Source organism: Danio rerio, chromosome 20, assembly GCF_052040795.2.
Source record: "Danio rerio strain M-AB ecotype USA chromosome 20, GRCz13ab, whole genome shotgun sequence".
Classification (NCBI taxonomy): domain Eukaryota; kingdom Metazoa; phylum Chordata; class Actinopteri; order Cypriniformes; family Danionidae; genus Danio; species Danio rerio.
Genome location: NC_141040.1, coordinates 42141793 through 42164036, shown reverse-complemented (window position 1 = coordinate 42164036; position 22244 = coordinate 42141793). Strand labels below are relative to the sequence as shown.

General features: G+C 35.4%; 1 protein-coding gene across 2 annotated transcripts in view; it reads right to left on the bottom strand.

Moving 5' to 3' along the window:
• LOC147832293 (uncharacterized) overlaps positions 1-22244 on the bottom strand; it is a 112122-nt gene that overhangs the window by 87106 nt on the left and 2772 nt on the right. Inside the window, exon 2 of one of the 2 annotated variants that reach the window (XM_087298592.1) lies at positions 8522-8627. The exons of the other annotated variant lie outside the window; for it this stretch is intronic. Within the exon in view, the coding sequence (XP_087154718.1) occupies positions 8522-8627 (106 nt within the window). The remainder of the gene's footprint in view (positions 1-8521; positions 8628-22244) is intronic. 2 annotated transcript variants of the gene reach the window in all.

Here is a 22244-nt window from a genome sequence, read left to right as displayed (position 1 = left end):
CAAATGTGTTCTCAGTTAAAGCCACAAAGACACACAACAACAACGCAAATAAAATCTCACTGTCACACACGTTTAACAACACTGATTTAAACAGCTTTACACTTCCTCACATCCTGGCCTCTAATACATGTCCCGATACACGGAACTCTCCAGAACAAGTGATCAATACGTGAAAAGGAAAGAGAGATTGATTTCTCCCCTGTACTCATCCATCAGTGTCTACAAAATAAATACATCCATCTGTAAGCATATTGCTTATCGACCTCGGGTAAACAGAGATACAAAGCAAATGCACAATTATCAAGATCTATTGCATTGTCCGATGAGACCGTTTGTCGCTTGACAGCTGATCCGTCTGGAGAAATAAGGATTCTTGACTTGGTCAGACTCAGAATATGTCAAAAGATAAAAATGTGTATATATTTAATACATGTGCAATTCATTCAACATTTAAATGTCATTTATGTGTAGTATCCTAAACATTAGAGCTGCACGATATTGCAAAAAAAAGCGTGTATTGCAATATTTAGATTTTCTGCAATTTATATTGCGAAATTCACAAGATAACTAACAGTTTTAGATTGCTTGGGATGATTTTGAAGGGGAGTGCATCTACATATATTAGAATAAACAAATTACAAGCAGAGATAAATAGAGTAAATACACAAATGAAGGAGTTTAGCAGTATACAGGTACATAAATAGAAAACAAGGGCTCTTCATTGTGTAAATTATTAAATACAATTAATCTTTGGTAAAGCTACAAAAGTATTAATTCCTTGGGCCTTAACGCTTACAACTAGCTTAAGCTGTTTGCACAGGCCTTAAAACCCTTTATTATGGTTAAAGAGTCTCTATTATGCATTATAAAAGGCCATATTTTGATTTTTGGGTCTTTAACAACAGGCTGATAGGCATGCATAGGCCCCACCAAGATTTAACACTTCCATAAGCACTGATCTATAATAGATATGTGATTACAACCAGTGCAGAGTGATTACAGGGTATAACACACAACTACAAGAAAAACGAGGAAACATTTTTAATTACACTTGTTATGATCTGGAGAAAGAAGAAACTGGTCCATATGAACTGTAACAGTTACTGACAAGGTCTCTGTCAAAGTCTGACAAAGTCCAAATGACCGATGAATCCTGCGTTGCAGCATAGGTTATTGTATAAAAAATTTTTTTAATGACAGGAACAAACACAGCACATGGTTGGCTATGCTGTGGTCTTGTGGTGAAAATAAACTTTAACACTTTATTCCCCACAGCCGAAATCTTCATCTGTCAGTGTTCGTCATCTTCGTGTCATGACCAGTCCAGTAATACCCCCCCCCACTCTGCTAGTGTCTGAAGAGAAAGGCACGTTCATGTTTTAACGTATCCGCACTACATATTTGAAAATGTACCGTGTCGACGTTGATGCGTTCAGATAAAAGATCCGAACCCAACTCGATTCATAAATTCGACTCTGAGTTGATTATTTCATTAAAAAATCAATAGTTTTAAACATGGTGCACTTTCACATTTAAACCTCAGCAGGATGTTTTTCTATTAGTGCTGCTGTGTTACACACTGCATGGACGGTCATTTTCAAAAACCCATAATAGGGGCTTTTTAACCCTTTAACAGGTCTCATACCCATCTGGTTGACCTTTTATCCATATATTATCATCATTTTTCAATTATTTATTATTATATTATTTATTATTTATCAGAGCGGTGTCAGTTAGTTATTTAATACAAGATGCGAGCCAAAAAAATGATATTAAGGAGTGCACCTTAAAGGGTTAAACTGAAATGACTCCAAAAATTATTGTGAACCTGCTCAACTATAAGCCTGACTCCACATTGGATTCTGCGATGTGACTACTGGATGTACACACACTGCTATATCTATGCTAAAACGATATATTGTGCAACCCTACCAAATTTATTACCAAACCAATCCAACAAACAGCCCCTCGATTCACAATCATGCTGTTATTTCTAATTTCTATCCAGTTGTAGCTGCTTTCTACTGCAATTCAGTGTTTTTTGCGAATAAATCTACCACTCAGATAATCACAGGCTTATTTAGAGCTATTTATCCATTGATCAATACCATTTATTCATTTAACAAACAGTTTCCTTCGAAGCGACATGAAAACAAGAAATGATAAAGCAATCAGTTTAAAGTCTTAGGAAAAGTAATGGCTGCCTCAGCAAGGGCTATAATCAAGCCTTCGCCTAATTAAGTGCTATATTTCATTTATGCGTTATGTCTGCAGTCTCCTCGGAATTTATGACAAATGTTATGCAGGAACACGTCTTGCAATTGCACCCGGCTCTATTTTAAGTTCGCAGAGCTGTAAATTATGCAGAGACTGGATTGTAGCGGATGTGTTGATATCCTCCTCGCACATCTCTGACACACAGTGTAGTCAGGGCTAGCATAACAGCGGGGAGCTAAATGTGAGAAGCTTAGTCACCAAATGAACTTCCTACTCTGGCCTTAGTCAAGTTTGGGGGACGATCACAACTTCATGTTTTCGATTCACATTTCATATGCACTCACAGACTTGACTTTTTAGACTTCTTTCTCTTTTTTTTGGAGGCACAGCATATTTGCTCAGCCTGCTTAGCTGTTGCGTTTCTACGGACGACTGCTTTAACTTTGGGATAATGATAAATAAAAAAATTATGGTGATTATTATCTCTTACAGATCAAAGTGGTTATTGAAAATAAAAATTTCGATATGTAAGATGGAACCTTATTAAACCTTAAGAACCTGCAACCTAAAGCACACTGAACACACTTTTCTGTTCTTAGAACTTTTTTGTTGGCAAGAGCTTTGCCAACAAAAAGCTGCACTTTTTATATCGCTAAACAACCACTGACTTGCTGCATATTTTGCGCGATCGCTGCTGTTGATATTGTTATAATTTTAATATTTAATAATATTGTGATATTCATGATTTGTGAACTCCTACAAGCTCCAGATAACTCGAAACAGCAACCAAACCACACTGCCTTAGTTTTTTGACAAGTGAGCTGTGCTTTTTAGGTCGCTAAACAACTACTGACTCAGCTGCATATTGTGTGCGCTCGCTGCAGTTGATATTGTTATAATTGTAATATTTAATAATATTGTGATATTCTTGATTTGTGAACTCATACTAGCTTCAAATAACTTGAAACAGCGACCAAACCACACTGCCTTTTTTGTTGACAAGAAAAAAGGTGCTGTGCTTTTTACATCACTTAGCAACCACTGATTCAGCTGCATATTGTGTGCGATCGCTGCTGTTGATATTTTTATAATTGGGTAACACTTTACAATAAGGTTCATTAGTTAATGCATTTACTAACATGAACTAATCATGAACAACACATGTACAGCATTTATTAATCAAAATTGAACATTTATTAATGCATTATTAACATCTAAGTCTATGCTTGTTAACATTAGTTAATGCACCATGAGTTAACATGAACTAACAATGAACTACTGTATTTTCATTAACTAACGTTAATGAACGTTAACTAAGCAGCCATTGCCTCAGCTGCATATTGTTCGCTATCACTGCTGTTTGTATTGTTACAGTAATTGTAATATTTAATAATATTGTGATATTCTTGATTTGTGAACTCATACAAGCTCCAGGTATCTTGAAACAGCAACCAAACAACACTGCCTACTTTGTTGACAAGAAAAAAGAAGTGCGCTGCACTTTTGATGTGCCTAAGCAACCACTGACTCAGCTGCATATTATGCACGATTGCTGCTGTTGATATTGCTATAATTATAACATCTTGATTTGTGAACTCTTACAACTCTGAATAACCTGAAACAGCGAACACTAGTCTCTCTTTTATTTTTAAACCATACTGCCTTATTTTTGCTGACAAGAAGAAAAAAAAGTGCTCTGTGCTTTTTATTTAGCTAGACAGCCACAATGTTGTTTATATATATATATATATATATAGAGGGAGGGGGGGGGGATGGATGGATGGATGGATGGATAGATAGATGGATAGATGGATAGATGATAGATGATAGATGATAGATGGATAGATGGATAGATGGATAGATGGATAGATAGATAGATAGATAGACAGATAGATATGATGTGCTCACAATTCTGACATTATAACAATTATGACTTCAATTTTTCCAAACTTCAAGATATAAACTTGCAATTGTTACATTAATTTTTAACTTACAAATGTAAGAAACAAACAATTCTGAAAACAAGACAATTTCATTCTGTGGCAGACTCAAGCTTCCACACACAAGATCTCACAAGAAGTAGTCTATAGCAGAAAGCCTGTTAGATTCGGTCCTGTCAGAACTGCGGGTGTGATATAAAAGCTAAACGGAAATTAAAACATCCTAAATGCACCTCACATTATTGCCTGCTCCATCTGCAATGCATCGGTCTTGAAGTGCGTTTTACAGAAGCCCATTCACAGAGCTCAAAATGAAAATTTCAGCGAACAAGATCCTGGTTTGATACAGCTCATGAAACCTGAGCAGAATGATACATGCTGAGAATACACATTGTGTCTGATGTTTGGTTATGGATCACTCGAGTCTCTCCGATGCCAGTAAAACACCTTCATAAAAGCCTCGCACCACCCTTCAGCTATCAGATCATGCGAGCCCATTTACCCAGCCGTTTGATCCCGCGAGGAATACAAGGCTAAAATTGTCTCTCTTTTTTTTACACATCTGAATGCCTCAGTAGTAGAAGTGCATGAAATTACACTTCAAATTGGCATGCGTTTTCCATCCCTACAGGGAAAGATGCATTCCCACGTCTTGGTACATTAATCAACTGGAAATTGAGACAACGGTTGAACACAATATTGGTGTCAGTGAGCGGAATACAATGTAGAACTTCCACAGCCTGAAACGAACCACGAGGGTCTCCGGTATCACTCAGTTCATTAACATTTCATACAAAGAATACAACACAAGAGCCCTCTGGAGTGAGACTGCCTTTATTTACACAGACTCCAACTGCTAGCAGAAAAGGTAAGGAAGGATAATCACGCTTTTCTGAACATAACACGGTGGGTTCTGCTTCCTAGCGCGCTTCCAGAGCTGACAAAAAACCACAACAAATGGCCTGAAATGTAGGTTGTCTCCCAACCTAGAAAGCTCCTGTAGCAGAACTGCCAGCATTCTTCAAACAAACTGCCAAAACCCATCAAGACAGAGCTGCTAATGAGATAACGTATTTCCCCAGTGCGTTAAAGGGACAGTTCACCAAACAAATGAACAATGTTTTATTTACTTGCTTCTATGCAATGCAAACGATATTTCTGTTAAACACAAAAGAAGATATTTTAAAGAATGTTGGGAACCAGTAGCCATTGATTTCATTCGTCAGTTGCCAACATTCTTTAAAATATTTTCTCAACCACGTTCCTAGAGGACCCCAAGCACTGCATGCTTTGGATGTCTCCTTCGTCCGTCTCACCCATTTTAGGTATTTCAGTCTCTGCTAATAGGCTGATGATCTGAATCAGGTGTGTTTGATTAAGGAGACAGAAGCTGCGTTCCAAATGGCACACTATACAGTATGCCAGGGGTCACCAACCCTGTTCCTGGAGAGCTACCTTCCTGCAGAATTCAGTCCCAACCCTGATCAAACACACCTGAACCAATTAATAGTATCTAAAGCAGCACTTGATAATTACAAACAGGTGTGTTTGGTCAGGGTTGCAACTGAAATCTGCAGGAAGGTAGCTCTCCAGGAACAGGGTTGTTGACCCCTGCACTATGCACTCATGCACTATGTACTTATGCACTTACTCAACAAGATAGTATATATGAAGTGTCGTCCCAAATAGAGCACTGATGTTTTTTTACTAAGCGGAAATTCAAACTGTTCCATGATCACGTTTGACGGTTGCCAAATCAGTGTAATAAACGACCGAATTATCAAATAATACCTGCCGTGATTATGACTGCATTCACCATCGGGAGGCGCTATAATCAATCTCGTAGGAGAATTTAGCTTTTACCATCCAAAATAAATAAAGTTATCCAACATGTGCGCCTGATAGCTCCGCCCCTTCCTCTACGTAAGCAAACCTGCGGTCGTTGAGTGCGTGAAGTGTCCATCATTCCACACTTCATTTTACCGGCTGAATGAGTGCATCATCCGGGTAATTAAAGTGCACTTATTATTTTTAGAGTTTTCAGTGTGAACACACTACTTATACTTATTTATACTACAAAATGGCGTAGAATAGTGCATAAGTATGCAATTTGAGATGCAGCTAATGAAAATGTGCAGAGCTGGCGCTTCTCCAGGAATATAGTTAAGAAACACTGATTTAGATTTTATCGATAGATACAGATTCCGATGCTGCCTATCGATACCAGCTATTAAAAATCAGGGCTGCCCGATACTGGACAAATATGCAATATTGTTGTTGAGTGTTGCGATAACTATATATCTTACGACATAACTAACTTTAAAAAAATGATATTTTATCAGCAATTTAAATCACTTATTTATTTAATTATCATATTAAAATAAACAGGTAATAAATATTCCTTCATTTTCATTTGGCTTAGTCCCTGATTTGTCAGGGGTTGCCAGCGGAATGAACCACCAACCTATCCAACATATGTTTCACATAGCGGATGCCCTTCCAGCCGCAACCCATTCTGGGAAACACCTATACACTCTTGCATTCACACACTACTCACACACTACAGCCAATTCAGTTCATCCAATTCACCTATAGCACATGTCTTTGGACTGCACACAGACTCCACACAGAAATGTCACCTGGTCCAGCCGGGTCTCAAACCAGCAACTTTCTTGCTGTGAGGCAACAGTGCTAACTTCTGAGCCATTGTGCCATCGGTAATATGTATTTACCGAGTTAATTCAATCCAAGCAATCTATGTTAAGGTGCAGACATTTAGACTTTAAAACACCATTTTAAAGGTTGTATATAAATTATTACATCTCAGACATATGTAAATTCATTAAATTTTACTATCTAGAAAGTACTATGAGCTACCATTTATACTAACACAACTATTAAATCATCTAACTATTTTTTATTCCACTAATACATTCTGCCACAGTTTTTATGAATTTGTATAATCATTTCACAGCACAAATCCCATACAATGTTGTTTATGTACTGGTCAAATAAATGCAAGGCCCTTCAAATATCAGCATATCTAATAGAAAGTGTGAAACTGTTTGATCGCATATTCCTCAGTGCACTTTCAACTGGCTCATTCTCTCCCTTATTGCCTCCACAATTTCCAGGATATTGTGTCTAATTTGTGGGCATCAGGGAACCACTATGAACTCAATTACATACCAGTCCAAAGTAATACCAGTTCTCAGTACCTATCCCTAAATGAGGGTGAATAAATGGTGATTAAAATGTTAATTTTTGCATGAACTAACCCTTTAATGTGAAGCACCTCACACCTTGACTCTATAAATCTTGTCTTAAAGGGTGTTTATATTTTTTATTTAATTTATTCCTCAATCTTTATAGTAAGAGCGAGAAATAACAACTTATAATAGGCAAAACAATCCTGATAAATACAGTTTGAAGTAAAAAAAAATTAAATAAAGCGCTCTGTTTGCCTCGGAATTACTGTTATGCATTAAGTCTCTATAATTCACATTTATATTCACATTTAAAATAATTTATTTAATTAAATAGGACACTTTACATGAAATGCTGCATTTATCTCAGCAAAAAGCATCACTTAAGAGTTTTATATATACATTGTTAGTTTAGAGTTCATTTGAATAGATTTACCACAGAGGATTACAAAGGCAGATTGATTACATGATCAGGGTCATTGTCTGATTTAGTAGTTTTGATGGTGCTGTCAATCAACCGTGATTAGCGCTTTCTTTAACTACTGAACCTATACTTACTTTGACAGTGTATTTTTTACATTTATATAATAACAGTCAGATTTATTTTTTATTATATATTAGCCATTTCTGAAAGAAAACTTAAATACATTCCTCCTTAAGAATCCTGAGGCAAACACAATGCAGTTTCCACAAAAATATTAGTACAGTTGTTTTTACATTAATTATAATAAGAAATGTACAGTTCAAAAAAGTCAAAATAGTTAGATTTTTTTATTTATGTTATTATTATTATACAAGTGCCATTCAAGAATTTACACATTTCCAAACATAAACATAATAGTTTTAATAAGTAATTCTAATAATTATTTCATTGTGTCTTTGCCATGATGACAAAGTCATCTTTTATTTATTTTACAAGGTACTAGTATACAGCTTAAACTTTATTTTAAAGGCTAAACTGGGTTATTTAGGTTAGCTTGGAAAGTACTTAGGCAAAGTCATTAGACAACAGTGGTTTGTTCAAGCCAATTGAAAAAAAAAAAAGTTTATTTAAAATAGCTGTTTTTCCAGCCACACTAAACAACATGGGCTTATTCTGAAAATTTTGCGCTACGCCACTGCTGATAACCTCTGAATGGACGGCTTTCCTGCTGTTACCTGTTTGTCCAGTGGCTCGCCGAGTACATCGGTGGACTTGAGATGCAGAGAGAAGTTGAGCACAACGATGGGGTTTGAGTCCAGCGAAGAACATTCCAGAAAGCAGCTAAGACAAACCATGTACATAACAAGGTGAGAATGTGGTAAAATCTAAAAACGTGGTAAAAAAAAAAATTAATAAATAAATCAAGCTGTTGCGAGGGCTTTTCTTTTTCTGGATTGCTTTTGAAAATATTGTCAGTTGTGTTTAGGGATGTGGGTGGGCGCTGGTCAATCAGTGCTTTTAAAAACACGATTGGTTTGGTTTAGGGAAGGAGGAGGGTGGGTCAGTTGATCGGTTAGTCAATCAGTCAGTCAACTGGGCCTCTGGTAGATATAAGCGAGAAGAGCAGGCACAGATGGCACTAGCGAGAGAAATTTGAGATCTGAAAAAGCATACACATTAGCCTCTGGTGGATTTACGAAAACAAAAAACTGCAAAAAAAAACAAAAAAAAACAACAACATACATCCTGGGAAGTATTTTGTGCTCTCCATAAATGTATATAGGGGTACTTTCTCAGAATGAGGCTGGGTTGAAACTAAGAGATTAAAGGAAATAGAGCTGCACAATATATAGTTTCAGCATTGATATCACGATGTGCATGTCTGCAATAGTCACATCGCAGGTTCTGCAATGTTGATTTTATATGCTAGGAGGATAATAATTGACCAGCAGCTGCAGTCATGAACCCTTGAGATATTGTAGAATCACTGAAGAGTTTAATCATAACGGAGTCAAGTTTATCATTTATCTGCATTTTTAGGGCATTTAAAAGTAAGCGTGCAGGCACAAATTGTAATGTTTTATTTATACAATGAAAACTTTGCAATGTTATTTTACAATTATTCAATTTCTGTATCTGAATACTGTTAAGCAGGTCGCACACCAGAAGCGCCGCTCGGCGCCGCGACACGGCGCGTACATGACAGATTAAAGTATCGCACACCAGACGCGCACATTCGAATGATATTTAACATGAAACTAATCAGATGGCGCTCTGTGGCGCGGCTGAAAAATGAACTGCGTCCTGAGCCGTCGCCGGGCGCCGCCGACAGCCGCCGACTTGCGGCGCCGGTGTGTGTATCCTGATAGAAACCCATGATTAGAATTCTAAAATACATGGCGCTGCGTGGCGCGCCGCCGAGCGTCGCTTCTGGTGTGCGACCTGCTTTAGACTCCCCAGAAAATTCAATTCAATTCAATTGAGCTTTATTTCTATAGCGCTTTTACAATGTAGATTGTGTCAAAGCAGCTTCACATAAATGGTCATAGTAACTGGATCAGGGTAGTAAAGTTTTTAGTGTTTAAGTTCAGTTCAGTTTAGCTGAGCACAAAACATTGTTTGTTTCAATCTTATTGTTGCTCTATTATGTTGTTTATCTATGTTTTTTTTATCCTAATCCTATCCATTACTATTCAATTGTTTATTATATTTAATTTGCATGATTCTCTCCCCTACAAAATCATCACAATCTAAATTAATCGGTTAATTTCAAATGGTGCTATGGAAGTCTGGTGAAATTATTCATATCTTAATGTATATCAGAGTATAATAAAATATCTCAATGTCAGATTTTTCCAATATCAGCCTCAATAGGAAACACTGTTAAAATGTCTTTGGTGTTTTAAATATCTATTAAACAAGTATTTGAGAAAGAATACGAATTTCACATGGAAATATTTGACTTAAACTGTATTGTTAGTAAAAATCAACATATTAGAATGATTTCTAAAGAACAATGTGATACTAAAGGTAGGATCGATAATTCTAAAAACTCAGCTTTGCAGTCACAAAAATAAAAAGCATTTTAAACTATAAGAAAGTATAAAACACTTAAATTGTAATAATATTTAACATTATCTGTGTTTGTTCTATATTTTAAAAATAAAAATAAAAATGCAACTTCAGTAATTCTTAAAGGCTTCTTTCTAAGATATATTTTTTACAACAAAAAAGTTGTCATTAGAATTTGATTTACACCACATTTCATCTTATCTAAATGATGATAAGCGCAATGCATGTGCATTTTTAAACCCGTGAATGTTCTTGATATTGAGAATACAGATTTATTTTTTTGATCGGCCCACTCTCCAGAGGAGACACAGCAGGGATCCGGGCATGAGATCAGCTGTGCACACACAGGATTAAGGAGAGAGAGTTAATATTCAGAAGATCTAAGGAGTATTTGCTTTTAATCTGTCCAGCTCAACCTTTGCCATCTGTGTCACTTGGAAATCAAGCAATAGCCAATCATCACAAATAAAACCGATCCATCGTCAAACAATCCTCAAAGCAGCTGCAAAACAATCCATCAGACATATGTGGAATGAAAATTCAGTTTCATTTCAAATTCATTAGATTTGTTTGGTTGGTATTTATGTTGTTGTGCTCCCCATCTCTTGTCATTTTGAATTGTTTTGCTGGTTATTTTATGTTAATGAATAATTTAGTTGGGGCACTTTGGCTGTTGATTATTTATATTATACGTTGTCTTGGGATCACGAGTGATTTTTAAATTGGGGTCTGTAACAAATAAGCAAAATCATAATGTATTTATTTGAATAGACAATGAGACCTAATTATGTACAATAAAATTATATAGATATTTAAATAATTAATTTTAATTTATTTGTGTTATAGTGATTCTTACATTTTCATCATCATTACTATAGTCTTCAATGTCACATGATTATTAAAAATGATGCTCAAGAAACATTTCTTATTATTATCATCCATGTTGAAAACAGACATGCTGCTAATATATTTTTTAAAAAACAAAAAAAAATCTCTGACAAAATCAGTCTTATGTTACACGTGCATACTGTACTTGTAGAAATAGCCCAAAACACATTGTATGAGTCAAAATTACCTTATACCAAAAATTGTTTGAATATTAAAGTAAAGATCAACTTCCATGAAGAAATTTTGTAAATGTATTTTCATAACTTAATTGTTTGATGCATTACTGAGAAATTTAGTTTGAACTTCTTTAAAGGTGATTTTCTCAGTATTTTTTGCACCTTCGGGTTACAAATGAAGAGTTCAGATGCAAAAACCTCTAAATGAAATGTGAAATGTCCTTCTAAAATGAGCAATTCTGTCACGTTCTTATGTGTAGGATCAGTAATTTCACTTCTATGGCAAAAAATAAGTTAGTTTCACTGTCTTTTAAGTCAAATAAATCAACATAAACAAAGCGGGCGGAGAAAAATGTTCATTTTCGACTGAAATTTCAGATAGCACTTAGGGTTTTTGCATCTGAACTCTTAAAATATTCTAATAGTTGTATCTTGGTCAAATATTGTCCTAAACCACTCATCAACAGAGAGCTTATTTGTTCAACTTTCTGAATATATACAGTATATACTGTAAATCTCAATTTACAACAATTGTCCCTCATGACCAGGTCCAGCTCACATGTCGTAAATGTCGCTTTTTCAATATTGTGATTTCATAAATAGTTATGGACCCTCAAATATCCATATATAGTGTATTTTTCCAACATAACACACTTTAATGAACCCTATAGCATAACATAAGCCAAAAATCTATTTTCTCTCCCTATAATAATATTCACATGTGCTCAAATCTGATTGAAGATCAGTCCTTTTGAAGAGATAAAACAAGACCGATTAAACAGCGGCTCGATTTCCAACAAGCTGAACACAGAGTCGCACTAGATTACTATGAAATCAATAGATCTGAGCCACCGGTCTTTGCTGTAAGGTAATTATATTTTAATTCGAGTCACATTTTACACTCCAGCTTGATCCTATTAAAGAGTGAAATGGCAATGGCCTTTGCTCGCTAAACTACTAATCGGCATTTATGCCTGCACCTGATGTTTCACATAAAAAACGGACTCGTAATAAACCTCTGAGGCTTCAATACCACACAATGACCAAGTAATATCAAACTGCATTTCTACCACTTTGTATTATACACATGACAAGCTGAAATCAACTGCATCATAATAGCGCTAATGAAAACACTAAAGAGGAGAATGCAAGGAATCACTTTAAATATGGCGACTGTGAACTGTGTGTTTGCATTTATTGGGAGGGGGAAAATACGAGCTGATTGGGTTAATAGCAGAGTGTGAACTACAGGGGTGTTTGAACAACCTAACACAATCTAATGGCAATTTGTAACTTTTTGATTTAGTTACTATTATATGAAGTCGTACAATTTGATTTGTACAATTTAGTACGATTTACTCATCCCCAATCACAGTTGGGTTTCGGGGTGGGGTTGGGTGTCACTCCTATTTAAAATCCTACATTTTCATACAATTGAACTTGTACAAATTTTCACAAATTAGCCACTAAACTGACAAAATATAAAATAGTTACGTGCCCTCATGAGATCAGGCTGACCAAACCAAATTATCCCACCAAAACCAAACCCAAAACTTAGATGTAAGGGGGGGACAGTCCTTTAAATAGTTTGAAATAGTTTACTCTGACCTGTATCCTACATAACAATATTAATTACAATATCATATAAAAATACACTTGACCACCCCTATGAAGGTTCATTCCATTGCGAATGCATGCAGTATATTGCGCCAAGCAGTCTACGCAAGATAATATTCATTTTTCAGTCTGAAATTGATCTAGAGCACCAATAGACATGCGAGATAAAATAGGTGTTTGTATTTACACACAGCCTAGAAATAAAGTAAAATTAGATGCATAGTTTGTATTTTAATAGACACCTGCTTGCGCATGTCATGGAAGTTAAACAGTAATAAGTGCAATCCCGTCCATTTATCAGAGTGCAGGTATGCAAACTTGCCACCATGTGTTTCATATCAAAAATATGTCGTTTTTATAAACAACACATCTGCTGAAATAGCCAGACACTTCTGTAGGTCAGAATACACTCAATGTCCCTCATAACACTTAAATCAGTTTGATTAATAAATTAGCCTAAATGTAATTGAATTACATATTTAAAGTTGAATATTTAATATTTAAATTAATTAATTAATTCAATATAAAATTTGCACCTTGGTTAATATATATTAGGGCTGCGAGATATTGGAAAAATTTGACATTGCAATATTTTTTTCTCTGCGGTATATATTGCGATATGAATACAATTTCACCAGTTGACTTAAATAGCTAATATATATATATATATATTCATTCATTCATTTTCTTGTCGGCTTAGTCCCTTTATTAATCCGGGGTCGCCACAGCGGAATGAACCACCAACTTATCCAGCAAGTTTTTACGCAGCGGATGCCCTTCCAGCCGCAACCCATCTCTGGGAAACATCCACACACACACTCAAATACTACGGAAAATTTTGCCTACCCAATTCATCTGTACCACATGTCTTTGGACTGAAAGCGGAGCACCCGGAGGAAACCCACGCGAAGGCAGGGAGAACATGCAAACTCCACACAGAAACGCCAACTGAGCCTAGGTTTGAACCAGCGACCTAGCGGCCTTCTTGCTGTGAGGCGACATACATACATACATACATACATACATACATACATACACAAGCACATATAAAAAGAGTAACATGTAAGACTGATATTGTGGTCCAGGGTCACATGTTAAGAAGCATTTAATTTCATATAAATACTGTTCTTTTAGATTTTATTATTAAGGGAATCTGGGAAAAATATATATATATATATATATATATATATATATATATATATATATATATATATATATATATATATATATATATACATATACATATATATATATATATACATATATATATATATATATATATATATATATATATATATATATATATATATATATATATATATATATACATATATATATATATATATATATATATATATATATATATATACATATATATATATATATATATATATACATATATATATATATATATACATATATATATATATATATATATATATATATATATATATATATACATACATATATATATATATATATACATACATATATATATATATATATATACATACATATATATATATATATATATATATATATATATATATATATACATACATATATATATACATACATATATATATATATATACATATATACATACATATATATATATACATATATACATATACATATAAACCAGGGTGTGAATTATACAATGGCTTAATATAATGACTTTTTTTTTTTTAATTGCATGATATTTTTTTTTACAATTTTGTTTCATTGCTGTGCCATCCTAAATTGAACTGCTGTTAAAGAAAGCATCTCTACTGAGAATTATTGCATTTCATAGTGTTTCATTTCTCAATGACCTTTTCCTCATACTGTCCTTGGGGAAGGAAAGACTTGGAAATGCATTTCACACATCCGACTAAATGAATGCAAGATCTCCGTTCTACTTTGACCCATTTACCGTGACACTTCTTTAGCCTTTCCTGCCTCGCGGTTATCTGCAGATGTTAATATTTGATGCCCATGTGGTCAAAAGGACCAAGGTGAACCGCAAAAGTGCTGAGGCCGACAAGTGTTATGAGAGAAGTTGTTAATTTTTCATTGCAGGGATTTTACATAATAATCTTTGGAGGAGTTAGCGAGGAAAATTTTTAAAGCAGAACTAAAAATAATGAATCCTTTCTGAGGCATCCAAAAAAAAAAAGGAGCAGAATGTTGCAGTTCACTGTCTCCTAATTATAGTCTTTCTCTCAGTATTACCTCCAATTACAGCACAACACCTCCTCTTCTAGCGTCTCTTGCTGTGTCAAACTGATCAACACGTTTTATATGCCAAATTACTCCCACCACCCAACCAATTTATATTTAGTAAATCAAGACATTTTTTGTGTATTTATTTGTTTATTTACTTAGTTTGACAGTGTCCCCAAATAAAGATTTTAAAGGAACGTTCCCTAAAAGTGGTACTTATGCCACAAATGCACAGAGTAATATGAGCTAATGGACCGTATCAGTGGGTCGGCTCATGCTGCCGGGCAGATGGTTGGAGAGTGTTGATCATCCGACTTATCAGAGCTAACAAAAAAATTGGGATTTGTGAATCCGTGACTACACTGGAAATTCACACGGAAGGTAAGTTTATCTGAAAATATGCAAGTTTGATCAATCTTTGTGGTCATATAAAGCTAAACTTGAAAAGACTTAGAACTGATGTCCTCTCTCACTTCACATTCTCTAAAAAGTGACTCCCGGTTAGACTATTGCAACTCTCTCTATCTTGGACTTCCTAAGTCAAGATTGATCACCTACAAATGCAGCAGCTAGATTTTTAACAAAAAGCCCAAAATATGTACATGTCGCTCCCATTTTGAGGTCTCCCCATTGGCTACCGGTAAGACAAAGAATCGAATTTAAAATCCTTCTGTTTGCGTATAAAGCCTTACATGGTGTCATGTTCACCAGCGAACAACCACCAGATGTCGCTGGTAAACACTCACTTATAAAACTACATATCTGCCTTCTTCTGGACTACATATGCATACATGCACTTCTCCTAGACACTCACGCCTGCTCACTCATCTAGCTTGATTACATTTGCACACCTGAGGACTTTCAGAGACTGATTAACACACACTATTTAAGCCACACATTCACCCCTTCAGTTTGCCGAGTCTTGTTTATCTGTAAGGTGACATTACAACGCGTTATCCTGGTCTTGGTTTCCCGTGTTTTGATCTTAGCTTTGTTTATCCAGTTCTCCTGTTTAGCCGCCTGCCTTCTGACCCCTTGCCTGTGTTTGACTACGCGTCTGGACTGCCTGTATAAATCTGTTTGCACCTGTGTTGACCATCGCTTGCCTGACAATTCTAATAAACCTGCACGTGGATCCAAACTTCTGTTGTTGGTGTCACTCCCCGGCGTTACACATGGCTTGGGCCCCCATTATTTATCTCAACTGATTATGGCTTACATTCCATCCAGACACTCGAGTTTTGCTGATCAGTTTCTATTAAAAGCCCCAAAGGCCCACCTCAAAAGCAGGTGCAAACTTGCATTCACTTTAGCCGGTTCATGCCTTTGGAATACGCTGCCACTAGAAATAAAAATAACTTTGTCACTGCAAATTTTCCAAGTCTAAATTAAAGACTCCTTTATTTTCCAGGTCATTTGAAGCATAATCCCTTCCTCTGGGGGGCAACGGTTTGATTTTGAATGCTGTTTAATGTGGTCAACTGTTATATCATCTCTTAACTAGGTGGAATTATTTAAAGGGTCAATTACTTTTCATTTTTTATTTTAAGGCATTAAAACCAAAGTGTTTTTGGACAACCTATTTTGCATTTTCTATGCTCTCTTTTACATTATTGTACTTCTGTGTTGTTTTAATATGTCTGTTTTGCTTGTCTGTATCTTCTCTGTAAAGCACTTTGTGGCCGTTTTGAATTTTGCTATTTAAATAAATCGAACTTGAACTAAACAACAAATTGTTCAGAAACAAAATATAATTTTTGATGTTTATTTTTTATTGGGTGCAAGACACTATAGTTCATTCATGTAATTGAGGATAGCAAAGCAAACCATGACATATTATACCCCAAAACCCGTCCATCAATGTTCACTAAAACAACAGCAGCACTGCAGACTACAGGTTGTCATTGAGACTAACTTAGAAGGACTAAGCAGGGCCGGCCCGTGGCATAGGCAGTATAAGCAAATGCTAAGGGCGCTGTACATCCAGGGGGCGCCAGAAATGAGCGCGGTTAAGTTGGTTTTGTTTTCGATATTCCTGACACATTCAGTAATAGACGGCAATAACTCAAAAACCTCTTACTCTAATAACATCTAAAGTTTGTTTTCTACAAAAAGACAAAGCTGTTTATGTTTCACAGCTGTCATTTTCTTTTTTTTTGCTCGACATTACGACCACTGCCCTTGCAATATGCATTTAGCCGGGAGAGCTCGCGCTGAGAGAAGCTCTTAGTAAGGGTCTGTCGGAAAAGTGCTTTTTTTTTTCTTTTTTCTTTTTGCTTCGTCCGTTTTTTTCCCCGTTTTTCTCCCCACTTTATTTTAAACACAGCTAATTTTCTCTTAAATGAGCACAAACACTTACTAAATTAGTTGGATGCTTTCATTATAGGTCTGTGCATTCTTACATAAACACCTCTATTATCAAACAAACACAATGAGAGATTCATTTGCTGCTCTTCACTAAATAAATATAGTAACTTTAATCAATATGCAAATAAAATTAAAAGGGAAATAGATTTTATTGCTTTATTTAATTTCAGTGTAGGCCATCAATTTTAATAGGCTAAACCTTTTATTTTATTGTCAATATTGTCTAATGTTTGCTATGTATTCTATCATTTGAAGTTATTTGTTGTCCCATTTTTTTTTACATTCCAACGTTGACAGATTGCTAATCAATAAATAGCTATAGTGCTATCTGTTAGTTTTAACGTCCGCCAATGATGTTATATAAAATAGTAATAGTAATGTAACTACCCCATCATTCCTTCCTCAGGCAAATGTGTAAATATTAGATCTATTCAGCGATGACGTTAATTGCATTGGCATATTTATCTGACGGTTTCCCAGCTTGTAGTAGTCGATCAAAAAGCCATTTATAACTATGCACTAGCAGTGGAGTTTACTGCGATGTGACGGGGCGCCACCTGAAATCTTGCCTACGATGCCAAATTGGTTAGGGCCGGGCCTGGGACTAAGCTCTTATTGTATAGTATTATCATTTTACTATATAGCAAATTAACTGTTATAATATGAGAAATATGGAGGCATCCTAATAATTGTGGATGCATCTAACATTGTCAAATTGGTTTGACTGTACTTAGCATTCCACTAAAAAAAGGTTCAAAATAACACTGAAAGTGATTCTTTGATTTGTAGTCAAGGGGGAGCAATTTAAGTGCTACACAACAACTAGAGCACCTTAAAGTCATTAAAGTGAATTTAAAATGTACAATGTTTATTTAGTTAGTGCACATTGTTCTTCTTTAGGTGAAGAACAAATCCATGCAAGTTAATGCAAGTTTGTTTTGCCATCATCTTATCAAAGTCTGACTGTTTGCTTCCATGTTTGTGGTGGTTCTTCTCTGTTGACATCAGCTTGACGGCTTCAGCAACAATAATACTTAACCACACCACTCTTACCATTAGTTTGCTACAAAGGTATGTTGTGCAAATAGAAAGCCCCACCCGCTAGTCAATAGTCCATTTCAGATGGAAGTACATCAACATACTGAAATAAAAGTCTCAGCAACTTCCTGTCATGATGGCTTTAACCACCCCAAAGATAACACTTAAATGGGGTCCCCTAAAAAGAACAACTTTTTGGTGCTAATAGCACCTTAAATACAACAACCACTGAAAAAACAATGAGTGTGTGTGTAGTTCACACTAAATTTTAAGAAGAGCCACACCGTTCAAGGACGCAGAGTACTTTTTATAACCCTGATGTCCAAAATCAACTTTGAACACAGCTCCAGATTTCCTAGACCTGCTCCAGAGGCCTTCACAGACATAAATACACAGATAAATACACAAATACACAAGACCGCTACACTGTACATAAGTTATTCACCACATTTAAACATTCAAGACTTCTGCAACTATTTACTGCATTACTATGTCTAAAATAGCCTTCAGTTAAAAATTAAATACAATTTAAAAAGGGCAATAGCAAACACAAACCTTCTGGCCCTCTTCGTTTAGGGATCACACTTGGCTTCATAGTCTTAAAAAAAAGCTTTAGTTTTTCAATAATATTTTACATATAACTTAGAAATGTAAAATTTTAGGAAGCAGGAATGGTGCCATCTAGAGGCAATAATTTTATGTAACCCCATATATACACTGTAGTTTTGTGTGTAAATACATAGAGAAGATTTTTTTGCATTTGCTTTTTGTTACTTTTACCTAGTGATTTAAATATATTTGGTTAGCATTTTGATTACAATCAAACATTAGTGATAAACAAAAAATTATTTAGACACAATTCAAAATACTTTTATATTTTAGAGTGTAATACCTTCACTTTGGTCCACTATTTTCTGCGGGGGTTTATGTTATCTGTACCCCCAAAACATTCAGTGTTTTCTCATTTATTTCATTTCTGACCTTTAAAGTGACCCCAACGATCCTTTAACATGTGCTTTACTGTGTTCACATAGTGAACAGTAAAGTGAATAGTCTGAATAGTGAATAATCTGTGTATACTGTGTAGCGTACAGTCCACAGATAAAATTTCTTATTGATTTTATCACGGTCCGACAGAACGGTTTTACGACTCCTGGCTCCAAGAAGTCTGGATTTTCGTGACAGCTTAAGTTGTTCAGGGGGCCTGGATAGATAAGCAGGAAAACTTCAAAGACATTCCTGCCCAAATACCCTCACACACACACATACACCCCCACGAGGCTGTTCCGACAGAAAGAAAATGAACTCATCAAATCCAGAACCAGCACAAAACCAATGTGTTATGTTTTGTAAACTTTGTATCTCATTTCTGACTTTTCTTACCGGTGTAACCTCTCTTTATTCTGTATGCATGTTCCATTCAGGCCTTTTTAAAAGCATCAATGATGTAAGGATATGGGAACTTTGTGAATGTACCTTTAACGTTGGTGTACTTGTAGAGTGTTTGGTGTCAATAGAATGCCCTCGACATTTTATAACACATGATGCATAGATCGAGACCATAACTCGCATTGCTTTATTCTTTAAAGCCCTGTATTAAATGCCTGTCCGCATGCTTTAGGCGGGCGCTCAAATTTGCATACGCGCAGCCCAGAGACAAAGAAAGGGTTCGCGCGCAAACTTTCCCCTGAAATCATTGGTCAGAATGCTGTACGGGTTGTCACGTGACCCGCAGGTATAAGCACACTTCCCCCCAAACATCTGGGCAGAAAGAGAACGTCCCAAAAGAAGAACATCATTGTCGGTGGCCTTCGGGCCACACGTGGCTTCCTAAGCCGCATGGACTTTTTCCCGCCACGTTTTCTTTATTTTCCGGCAAAGTAAATTCAGTTTAAAGTTTGCGATCGTGTTCGTCCGAACTGCATTACAAACTCCACGCATCAAAGGACATCAAGAGTAGTTTTCATCACGACGGAAGAGAGACGCATAAAAGAGACCTCCAGACATGAAAAACCAGGTGATTTTAGTTATGCGATTAAGCTGTGCCCCTTTTATCAAAAAGGTGTTTTTTTTTTATAACCTTGGTGGTCCTTAATGGTGCGTGTGGAACTGAAAGTTTTGTCACTCTTTAATCTGAAATCTATATTTTCTAGCTTTACTATTTCTCTTTGCTGTTACACGTTCTATAGACCCGATATCTCCACGTGGTTTACCTTTGTTTTGTGTTTAATGTATGTTTGTGCGTTTGTTTGTTCGTTACGTCTGACTAGTCAATAAATTCCATTATAATCAAATGAATTGTATTGTTTGCCTCACGAGAAAATGTCACTGAAATACAGATTCCCCTGCCTAGCTATTATAAGTTGTTTAAAACTTTTGAATGATTAAACTACTTCACAAGAAGTAGCAATTAAATTCCCTTTTTCTAAATGAATAGATTACCGTGTCCGCTCGGAAGAGCGGCGGCTCTGCTTGTGTTCGTTTGGTCAAATTAACAATAAATTGATCCGGAATATTAATGATTAATAATAATTCGTTATTGTTGATAATTAATATTCATAATCTGGGAATCCGCTCGGTCGCGCGAGCATGATCATTTACAATCATATGTTTGTTTGACCAAACTGACTGAAGCTTATAAGCCGGAATATTAATAATTAAGAATAAACCGTTATTGTTGATTATTAATATTCATAAAATGAGCTAATTTCATGTTACAACTGAATAGTCTGAAATCACAATCATCCTGTTTTGAAATAAAAACTGAACAACAAAACACATAATTTTTTTCTTTAATTGGAGTAAAAACGTTTTTTGCAATATGTTTCAGTTTCAGATGTTTGAAATACGTTTCAAGAGACAAGTTTACAGAATAGATTAAAACGGCACCTTTTTGATAGATTAAGAAGATTGCAAAGTGTTTGCGCATAACACCAAGGTTTAGAGAAATCTGTAAAACTGATTACTTTTGGTTAATTATTAATTATTTATTTATTAACCATTAATTATTAACCAAAAAACAAAGGAAATGTGGTTGATGTACAACGATTTGAAAATCTGAAATCTGAGGGTTCAAACTATCTAAATATTTACAGAGTACTAAGAAAAAAAAGTACTGAGGAAATCACAATGAACAGTGTGACAAAATACAAACAAGATAATGGAGAAATCAGCTTACCAAGCTTGAAATGTGACGATGCTAACTGTTAATTGGATAGAGCAGTGGTTCCCAAAGTGGGGGTCGCAAGACAATGAGGGTATATCATATATGTTATTGAACTATTAGAATTAGCTCATTTTATCAATAATCTACAGAGGATAAAATAGTATTTAATACTTACAAAATAAACAACATGCAAATAAAAACCCACCAGCCTTTCATTTTTTTCCGTTGGATTGCGAGTCCTGGGTTATTAAGCCTAATTAATGACACAGTAGTCTTAGTTGCAGCAGATTGATTTTACAGCACAATGTTAAACGTTGACACCTTTATGGCACTCACGTACATTAAAAATAGAGGCCACGACTGAACATAGAGGACGATCCCCAAGTGGCGATCTCCAAAACAAACCAAGAAATGTTTTGTGCTGTAAAC